Consider the following 10,604-nt stretch of genomic DNA (forward strand, 5'->3'; position numbering starts at 1 on the left):
AGAATGGGTGCTGTTATCTTACATAGCTTCTCAGTGATTTTAGCAGAGCCTCATAGCAGCTTTCAAGTGTAACTGGGATCAGACACTACTGTTGTGGAAGTTATAACCCTAATTAGAATCAATAAAGCTTCTGTTTGGCTGGCTGTGTCCACTATTCCCCAGCAGTGCCGGGTGTCAGTGATTGTGTGGTGTGAAGGAGAGATGTACCATGACCATGCCTGGCCTGTCTGTGCTTTTTGCAGGACCAAAAGGGCAGTCTGGCTTACCTGGTGCACTTGGTCTTCCTGGAGACCCTGGAGATGTTGGTCCCCCAGGTGAGTGTGTGCCACAGTCTAGCAAGGAGACTGTAGTGGAAGCAGACTCCCTGCCGAGAGATCCCACCGAGAACAGCAGCTTTTACTGTTGACTAACCCACTTACGTCTTCTCCCAAATGCGTGCTGTTTTCTCCAACTAGCTGCAGCCAGTGCCAGTGATCATAGGCCTGTCCAAATTGTCATGTCATGCTGCATTTGAAATCTAGCTTTTTACTGAAAGGCCTGCCTTCTTGTTTGTAGGACCCCCTGGTGATCCTGGCGTGCCTGCAGCGCCCATTGTACTGAAAGGGGAAAGAGGCCCTCCAGGATCCCAAGGCCTGCCAGGGAATCGTGGTTCCCCTGGGCCTCCAGGACTGGAGGGGCTTTCAGGTAGGTAGATCTTGGTACCTGTCTGGTTTTGAGTGGGGTAAGCAGCAGGAAGTGGCTGTCAGGCTACATTGTAGCACAGTTCAGTCACATTTCAGCCCCCTCTGCCCCACCCCATTTTACTAACCCTTTATTCTGCTCCAGGCCCACCAGGGAGTCCCGGAGACCCCGGCCCCGAGGGTCCCCCAGGATTCAGTGGCCCCATCGGACGCAAAGGAGACACAGGGCCATCTGGACAGCCGGGTGAGAACATGTCACCCTCTGTGTCCCTCTCTCAAATTTCACATTTACAGTAAAAGAATGCTTTTTCACCACACGTGACATGGTGTTGGGCTCTCTCTCTCCAGGTCAGCGAGGTTTCCCGGGCCCCCCTGGATCGGACGGGCCTCAGGGGCCCCCCGGCCTGCCTGGGGCTTCCTCAGTGGCCCATGGCTTCCTCATCACGCGCCACAGCCAGTCCACGGAGGTGCCCTTCTGCCCCGACGGCACCAACCTGATCTACGACGGCTACTCTCTGCTGTATGTGCAGGGCAACGAGAGAGCCCACGGTCAGGACTTGGGTAAGGCGTGGTGTTCCCCACAGCTCCAGCATCCTGTTACAGGTGTTTTGTTTTCCCAGCATGGCCCATATTGTGACCTTCTCTTTGCCCCCCCCCCGTTTCTTCAACAGGCACGGCAGGCAGCTGTCTGCGCAGATTTAGCACCATGCCCTTCATGTTCTGCAACATCAACAACGTCTGCAACTTCGCCTCTCGTAACGACTACTCCTATTGGCTGTCCACACCTCAGCCCATGCCCATGAATATGGCGCCCGTCACTGGAGAGTCCATCAAGCCATTCATTAGCAGGTGAGAGAGAGAGACTGCAGAGAACATATAAGTACTGCACAGGGAAAGATTATATGTTACACTAATTTAGTGACCTAATGTAATTACAGCAACTGTATTTGTGTCTGTATGCATATAATATATGTTGGTGTGAGTTGACTATAATGATGTTAATAATGACTTTTTGAAGGTAGAGTAGCTGCACAGTGTTCTTGGGAAGTGAATGTAATATTCCCATTCAGTCTTGAAGACAAGGAAGGGCTCACTCAGCCGCTGCAATGGATGTTGCTGGAGACTGGTGTAACAGTGGATCCAACTGACTCACCAATCGTGTGTGTGCGTGTGCGTGTGCGTGTGCGTGTGTGTATATTTGTGCTTCTCTCTCTCCAGATGCGCAGTCTGTGAAGCCCCTGCCATGGTAATCGCAGTGCACAGTCAGACCATCCAGCTGCCCACCTGCCCACAGAACTGGGACCCACTGTGGATCGGATACTCCTTCATGATGGTACAGAGCCACCCATTCCATTGCCATACAAACTACAGGACCAAAATCAAGCAATGTTTACGCTTCAAAAAATGAACATGATTAAACAGAGTTTGGGTTCCTGTCTTTTTCATGTAAACTGGTCTCCATCTTGTTACTTTTGGGCTACATTTCACTGCAATTAATCTGTATCAGTTAATAAACTGTAATTCACCCACACATACTCACACACTCACTCTCAGTCTTGAGTATTTAATTAATCCACACACACATGCACACACACACACCTGTCTCTGTGCTTGTTCATGTATGTGAGCGATCACTGCATATGGAACCTTATAGCACACAGCGAGCCCATATTACAGTGACCTTGACTCTGCCCAATGGATCATAAAGCCTAGATGGAGGACACTCAGTATGCAGCTCTGACTCTACCCCGTAACCCACAGCACACTAGCGCCGGGGCAGAGGGTTCCGGCCAGGCCCTGGCCTCCCCTGGGTCCTGCCTGGAGGAGTTCCGCTCCGCCCCCTTCATCGAGTGCCACGGGCGGGGCACCTGCAACTACTATGGCAACTCCTACAGCTTCTGGCTGGCCACAGTAGATGTCTCCGAAATGTTCAGGTATGACAGCGCAAGACTGCTTCTGAGGAAAATATACATTACTGTTACTTACTGTATTACTGTTATTATTTCATATTTTACAGTATCACAAAGTGACATACTTATTTGGTGTAGTCTTATCATACTGTGCATGGCATGTACTATGCTTGCTATGTGATGACTAGTCACTACCCCTTTGGATTTAGGTTGCCTGATTATGTGTAGATCGCTGGTTTGAAAGTATTTGGTAATCAAAAAAACAGAAGTATTGGAAATCATTTCTGTAATTAATCCTCAGAACGTTTTAGTGAGATTAATGAGGAGCACCCACTGTAAACACAAGTATTTCTAAGATTATTTTATGGTATTCCACAATTTATAGAGAAACGCTGTGTCCACACCGGTGGCTAATTGTAAAATAAGTCACCTGGGGAGTGGCGTGGCATTATCCTGCTCTGCTACAGTATGCTGACTGACAGCACAGGTCACCTTACTCCCCCCACTCTTGTGGGGCTGGATTTCTCACACACAGATCCACGTGACCACTTCTGATTGTCTGCACAGCTTTGACAGAGCTGAATAAAAGCACACACCATATTGTGTTTCAGTTGTGCTGCTGCTGATAGCCAAACAGCACATCTTCCTTAGCTTACAGCCTAGATGCTGTTGTCTCCACCAAGTATTTAGAGAAATTCCTTTGTGTTTTGTTTTGACTGCTGCGCTTGTAGTTGACCATGACAATATGACAAGAATGCATTACATTTATGGCATAGGCAGGCCGTGCGAGGCTAATCTTTTCTGGGTGGAGTTCAAATGTTTGCACAGATCCACACACACGCAGAATAAGCTCGATTGGTCAATGCAGGTGAAAGATGGCCTGTGGCACTTTAAACGATTCATGTTTGAAATGTGCACACAGAATTCTGTTTTTTGCTTCTACACATGGCTTGACTTGAATATCATTTCTAACCGCTTTTGATGGAGGAGGTACGCATGGGTGTTCACTTGCAGAACAGACACTGAGAGTCTGACCGCTGCGCCCTCTCGCCCCACAGGAAGCCCCAGGCGGAGACGCTGAAAGCAGGAAACCTGAGGACGCGCGTCAGCCGCTGCGTGGTGTGTATGAAGAGGACGTAACAGCGCAGAAATCCCGTCGCCAGGGACGACAAACCACGACGACGACGAAGAGGGTGTTAGCGATAGGTGGAATTCCAATGGTGCATTTCTTCCCGTAAAACTCTAATGGTGCTACTGTGCAACACAGCAAAACTGAAAAAAGAACAAAAAAAATGAACCGATTTTATTCTTTTTAAAGAAGTACCTCAAAAAAAAGAATCGAAAAGAAAAAAAAAAACACGAAACGTGCCATGGCAGATGTGTGAACAAAAAGTGCATTTTATTTTTTCTCTTTCTGAGAGAAGTTTTTTTTTTCCGCTAGAATATTCCTTTCTTTTCACGTTTTGATGTTGGTACACATTTTGAGAAAGAAGTGCGCTTTTTTCGTTTTTTTTTTTTTTTTGAAAAGGAGTGGAATTAAGTCTCCGTGTTACCAAATCGGCACTTTGACTTCTGAACATCACAGAGAGGAGATGCACTGAAGAGCTTCCTTAGTGAGACTGCATTCTTTTTTTATCCTGTCTCTTAGACTCTTTCCGTCACGTGACTTCTCATGGTGGTACTAACACTGCTGTATCCAAGACTCTTAACTATAGGCCTTTCTTCCTCTTTTTTTGTAAGTAATAAAATGTGTATATTGTGTAAAACACCTTTTTAGTGTAAAACATAAAACGGTACTCTACTAGGAATTGCTGGGTTCTGTTGGTTCACTCACTCACTCTTTCACTCACACACTCACTCACTCACACACCAACTCACTCATATTGTACAAAGTAAGCGTTCTATAAATGAAACAGTATTTTATATATAAATATATATGAATATATATATATTAAAAATGAAACATTTTTATAAACTTTGGCTGTGGGAGGTTTTTCACAACTTTTTTTTTCTCACCGTAAGAAACAAATAACATTTTGCAACCTACTGAATTTTTATGTTGAATTAAACATTTTTTTTCCCTTGTCAAAGACTTGTGATGATCTATTGTACCATAATGACATTTGATCTGGTTTTTAGTATATTTTATTCCATTTTACCAATGTGATTTTTAAGGGTATAGATCTCTCCTAAATGGAAACACAAGCAGCCATAATACAAACCCATGAATGTTATGTGTACATTTTGCCTTCACTGGTCTTGCTAACCATATGTCTGATAACGGTACATACACATGGTCAGCAAGACCACAAAGAGCAGATAAATTCCTATGAAAAAAAAACTGGCCTTTTGTAAAAATCCAGCTATCAAAGGGTCATTTATGTGTATTAATTTTAAAATCTGTTGTTTTTTTCATGTTTATTATCCAGAAGTTGTCATCAACTTTAAAGACTGAAATAAAAGAAATACAAAGTTAATCGCTGTCTGTGTTAACAAGCATGCTGCGCTCTGAGTGACCTGTGAGGTGCACAAGAGGAGCTTATTTTACTGTTTTGAGATAAATTCAATTAACACTAATTAACAATGCTTTTGTGCTACAAACAAATACCGTAGATTTGCATCATTTGCAGTGCTTTTTAATCAGTGTAATGTACGAAGAGTTCACGCAATAAAGCTGGTGAAAGTCCAAGGCAGTTGGTCCGGGGGTAAAATTGAGTTCACAGTCACTGAAGCTTAGCAGGGAAGGTCCACGTGGGCAACACCAGGAGTCTAAAGGCTGTTCGCGTGTACCTTCCCTGACCAATACATTGACGGGGGCCACTGCGTATGGTGGCAGGTCGAATGGGTTGTTTTTTTGGGAAACAGTTCTTCTGGAACTGTAGAGGCCCACAGTGTGAAACACATTTGTGTTTTAAATGCATGTGTGTTTGAAACAGTGACACAACCTGCACTGTTGTGATTGTGAGATGCACTTGGATTTCTTTCAGATAGACTGGCGTGAAGCATTTCCTGCTTGGAAATGTAGAAGTCGTACACAGGTAAGTGCTATTATTCAGGTTGATTCGCTTTTCCCTTTCTGCTAATAAACCCACATGAATATTTACCAAAGAAGCAGTGTTGTTTTGCTGAGGAACAGCACAATTCATTTCCCCCCACAGCCCTAAACATATGTTTTTCCATTAAATTTGACAAATTTATTTTTCACACTCTTTCTTATGAGATAATGAATTATCTTATAATGCATTATAATGCATCATAATGCATCAAGGGGGAGAAAACAGCAGACTTGGAATAAAGGCCTTATGTACTATGAGAAGGTAGGTTCTCAGAAATCCTTACACTCCTCACTCCTCAGCCTCCAGTGAAGCTCTTTTGTGTGATTGGTTTTTCTGAGAAAAGATCATACACCAAAACCACACCAAATGTTTCTCTCATGCAACTGGCATACAGTGACCTTCATATTTATTAAAACCCCTAACTAAATAAGGAAGAAACATGGTATAAAATGGAAAAATACAGAAGGGTCACATTTATTCACACGCCTGTAGTTAGTATTTTGTAAATCCTCTGCCGGCATGAATTACCCTGACAAAATACCTCCTGTAGTGTTTTATGAGGTTCTGACAATTCTGAGTGGAATTTTGACCATTGCCTCTGGCAGACTTGTTCTAGGTCCTTCAGGTCTTCCGATTCTGTTTTGTTTTGAATCATTTCTGTTTGTGAACGGCTTCCTTGAGTTCAAACTACAGCTAGTATTTGATTGTCTCAATCTCCAGATCTCAATCTAATCAGCTGAGATCATTTATTTTGTGCTCAGTTAACCATATGCTTGTACATCTGAATGAATGCTTTGGATCATTGTTGTTGTCATTGTCATGTCCATTTCCATCCAAGTTTCAGCTTCTTGGCAGAAGGAAGTATGCGCTTCACAATCTGCCCATGGATGTAACATGCATGCAGCTTTGAATGGTCCTTTTGGACACTTTGAAACCTGAAAACGCATTTCTCCAACTTTGGCACTTGAATTTATGGTTGCCTCCCAAACCACATGTCTCACAGCCCATGGCAGAGAGCTACATGCATACTTTTCCTGGCCAGGTCTGCCAATGTACCAATAGTCTGAAATTTATCAATAAGAGACACTACAGTGGAAAGTAGTAAATTCATCTTTTTGTTAATATATTTATGATCATCCTCAAACTTGAGGTCAGTAACTATTTGCCCTCAGAGAATTTTCTGATCCTCATTTAGCAGACACTGTTATCCAGAGCAATTTATATAGGTTACAATTTTACATATTATCCATTTGTATAGCTGTATATTTATTTAGGCATTTCTTTGGGTTAAGTACCTTGTCTAGGAGTACAACAGTAGTGCCCTAGCAGGGAATCAAACCACCAATCTTTCGGTTATGAGCCCTACTCACTACCACTGCACCACACTGCTGATCTTAGCCATGCTAATGCATGCTACTGATGTGCATTGCCTGCTTTTATATTTATATTTATAGGATTACAGAAGCCTCTATATTGTATCAAAAACTTCAACTGAACTTCCATTGAGCAGAATGTTGGTATAGATTTATTTAATTGGATTGTTCTACTTGTGAGTAATTGTGACCCAGGTTTTCTGGACTAAAATTCATTTTTAAACTTATGAGCCTGAGTTTGCACTGTTCAAAGCTGCAAAAGTCAAAATATAACATTTTGAAGAAATATTTAAGTAGGAAAGATGATCCAATATGGACAGTTTTTCTCTATAATGTATAATGTCGCTCTGTATAATGACAGTATTTCTTTGCTCCTGTGTAGCATCCATCATAAAACAAAGTAGCCTTTTGATATGTTTTGTGCAAATGAACACATTATCATTTTAATAGTGGAGATAAATGTCCCGTACAATTATTATAATGACCTATAAAAATGTGTTCATGGTACTTTTGCTGCTTGAGGTGACCAAAAATAAATATATAGCCCTAATGGAAAGGGCTTATGTTACAGTAAACTAGCACATGAAAAAAATGTTGCGATTTTGCTATTGTGCTTGTAGTAGATCGCACTATTCATAAAGTACCACTAGGGGGAGCAGTGTATCTGTAAGTTTACTCATTTGTCATTCCAAAACAACCTGAAATCACGTTATATGCAGTTAAATTTGACAGGTATGCAAACGTCTATTTGTGCTTAAGAACAAATGACACTACAAAAAACACCTACTAAAAAGCTACAATGGGACTCTATTTAAATAGCTTTTTTTGATGTCACACTGTGCTATACTTTATATACAGTAACAAGAACTACAGGGACATTGTTACCCTGAATAGATTCATTACAACAGAATGTAATATTTAGGGATATCTCTTTGAGGAGCTGCTCACATTAAGAAGTTCAGTTAGAAGGGTTAGTTCTGCATATCTGGTACAGCAGTAGCAACAAACCTGATTTGATTCAAATGTAGCTGATTAAGGTCAAACCAGTGAAAATCTGGGAACATCATCTACAAATAACATACCTGGGGTTTTTTTTTTTCCTACGCAACAGCAGTTAACAGTCAAAATTCTGCTAACCATAAAAATGGAAAACTGGTGATCATCAGTAAACTCACTTTTCTGGAGGCAGTTATTCTCTAAACCAAAAAGGTGAAATATTTTGTTTGGATTTTCATTAAGACAAGCAAGCCAATGAAATGTTTGAAGTCGTGCACCAAGTTTACCTGTAAAATGCCATTTGAGAAAAAAAGATGGAGTTTCTAGCTGCTATATTAGGAGATGACCTACTGTATACATCTCAAGGGTTTTGAAAGAGTTCCCCTCTCTAGTTTACGTCATGGAGAAGCAAGAGGAAGGGGTTCGTCAGTACACACAGGGCTTAAATGTTGGTGGTTCCCGCAGGTCAGGCATTTTTCGGGTGGGGGGGTGCGAGGTGATGATTTCGGCTGGGTCTGCTGATTGGACAGCTGTGGGATGAGGAGTGGGGGGGCACGGCTCGATGCTGCGATTTGGGAGATTCTGACGCGGGTCTGCCCGCGTCACTCTCTCCTTAACTAGCCAGATAGCGCATGTGAGGTGTGCCTTCCAAGGTCACTGTTTTGAAACTTAAGTCAGCCGCATATACTACATCCCCAGGGGGTTGCTGGGTAGTTGCTGAATAGGTAATTAAACCCTGCAATCACATGTTTGCAGCCCCCCCACTGCCCAGTACCTCCTCTGCTCCACATTTCCTAATGACATCTCCTTACAGTAGGGCTATTCCTAATCCCAAATTCTGGGGTCTGACACGATTGTTCCCTCAAAGCATGTTCTGTGGTAACATAGTTTGGAGGGGAGGGGAGAGAGGTGGGTGTTGGGGGAATGTGGTCATCTAAGTCTTATTTTATCTTTCACAACAGCATCAAGACTTACTGAAAGAGTTACTTTGGTGTGGGGGCAAATGCTTTGTGGATTGAAAAACAAGCCTTGTGGCACTCACAAGAGAGCTTGCTCTCACCTCTCCCTCTCTCCATTACTCTCTCTCCGTCTTCAGCCAGCACTGAGCTGCCACCATTGTGGAGCAATACGAGGAGGGACAAAAACAACAAATAGTCCGAAAGATGCACCGGCGGCCCCTGCTAGAATGCTGGGTCAGCAGCTCTCCTGCCAGAAAATGCTCTGGCCTTTTTGTTTTTCTTCGCTCGTGAAGGGCTAACAATCCTTAAACTGTGCTCAATTCTCTCCACTCCTCCCGGGATCTTCCAGGACTGATCTTCTTAAGCTGTTAATGAAGATCTGACGGGTGTTTAAACATTGTTTAGCCTCAGAGATGGACCCTACTAATTGGGTTAGAGCCGCTGCTGGTGCTTGCCCGCAGTGCCAGCCTTCGTACCTCCCATTTTATCCCAAGGGATGGAGCTAGCAGATAACCAACTGTTTGGGGTCACATATCTGAGCTGGTATTAGAATCCAGCCTTGGGGGCACGTTCTCCTAAGGGCTGACCTTAATGGCTGTTCAATTGAACTGATTTCTAATCAGCAATTGTGTCAGGCGCAACACCCGGAAGGGTTACCGAATGGCAGGGTGAGGTCAGCAGGCAAACGTTGAGCAACAGTTGGCAAATGTCGCTGCTGGAGGCCGAGTGCTTTGAATGCTCTCTTCTCTGGACTTCATCTCCCACCAGTGTCTGTGTGAAACATTTAAAAATGTGTTGCACATCGATGCACTGCACCTCAGCCTCTGAGGCACACAGATTAATAAAAAACTTCCATTAACTTCCATGAAACCCCCCACAAGCCCGCTAGTGCTGTAGTCCCTGCGATCTGGCCTCTTGTTGTTGTGGTTCCATGCAAACTGAATCAATGGATTCTTATCAGCAGGCTATTTTTTTCTGATGTGTCATCTTTGTGTGCTCTGAACTATTGTTTACCCTAGTTTCCTGGTTGTGTTTCCGTGGTAGCACCCTGGTGCTGAATGAGAGTGCAGCAAGGTGAAAAGGCTTTGGGATATTCTTGTTTACTCGTTACAATGTCCGTCCCATTAAATTAGCAGGAGGACATGTTAGTGAGGATCCTCAAATAGAAAAATCAACAGACTGAGGAGGCTCCCATCGGAAGGATGTTAAGCACTGAAGGGTGCCGCTACAGGTGTTAGTACACAGAAAATCTGTGCCACCGCTCTCATGCGTGCACATACACGTTCATACAGGTTTCCAGATCATAAGCCAGTGTCTAGTCATGATATAATCCAAGGAGGTAAAGCGCTTTGTGTAATCAGACACTATTCTACTTCTCCGAGTGCCTGGTCACTGTACAAACAGCAGCGGCCAATTCAAAGCCCCAGGCAATGGACTTTACACTGTTTTGTTAGTAAAAGCCAGTTTTCCCCCAAAAGAACTTTGTCCCCTAGTTTCAGGTCCTCTCTCTCTGTCGCTCTCTCTCTCTCTCTCTATATATATATATATATATATATATATATATATATATATATATATATATATATATATATATATATATATATATATATATATGTGTGTATATATATAT

The 10,604-nt window shown here is 43.1% G+C and overlaps 1 protein-coding gene across 1 annotated transcript in view; it reads left to right on the forward strand.

The window, feature by feature from the left end:
- The window catches only part of col4a5 (collagen, type IV, alpha 5 (Alport syndrome)), a 57,414-nt gene extending 52,790 nt beyond the window's left edge, over positions 1–4,624 (forward strand). Inside the window, exons 43-50 of the mRNA XM_036547739.1 lie at positions 243–314; positions 556–684; positions 826–924; positions 1,029–1,241; positions 1,352–1,529; positions 1,899–2,013; positions 2,442–2,614; positions 3,649–4,624. Of these exons, the coding sequence (XP_036403632.1) occupies positions 243–314; positions 556–684; positions 826–924; positions 1,029–1,241; positions 1,352–1,529; positions 1,899–2,013; positions 2,442–2,614; positions 3,649–3,730 (1,061 nt within the window). The 3' untranslated portion in view covers positions 3,731–4,624. The remainder of the gene's footprint in view (positions 1–242; positions 315–555; positions 685–825; positions 925–1,028; positions 1,242–1,351; positions 1,530–1,898; positions 2,014–2,441; positions 2,615–3,648) is intronic.
- Positions 4,625–10,604: the final 5,980 nt, after the last annotated feature.

The sequence above is a fragment of the Megalops cyprinoides genome, chromosome 16, assembly GCF_013368585.1.
Source record: "Megalops cyprinoides isolate fMegCyp1 chromosome 16, fMegCyp1.pri, whole genome shotgun sequence".
Taxonomy (NCBI): domain Eukaryota; kingdom Metazoa; phylum Chordata; class Actinopteri; order Elopiformes; family Megalopidae; genus Megalops; species Megalops cyprinoides.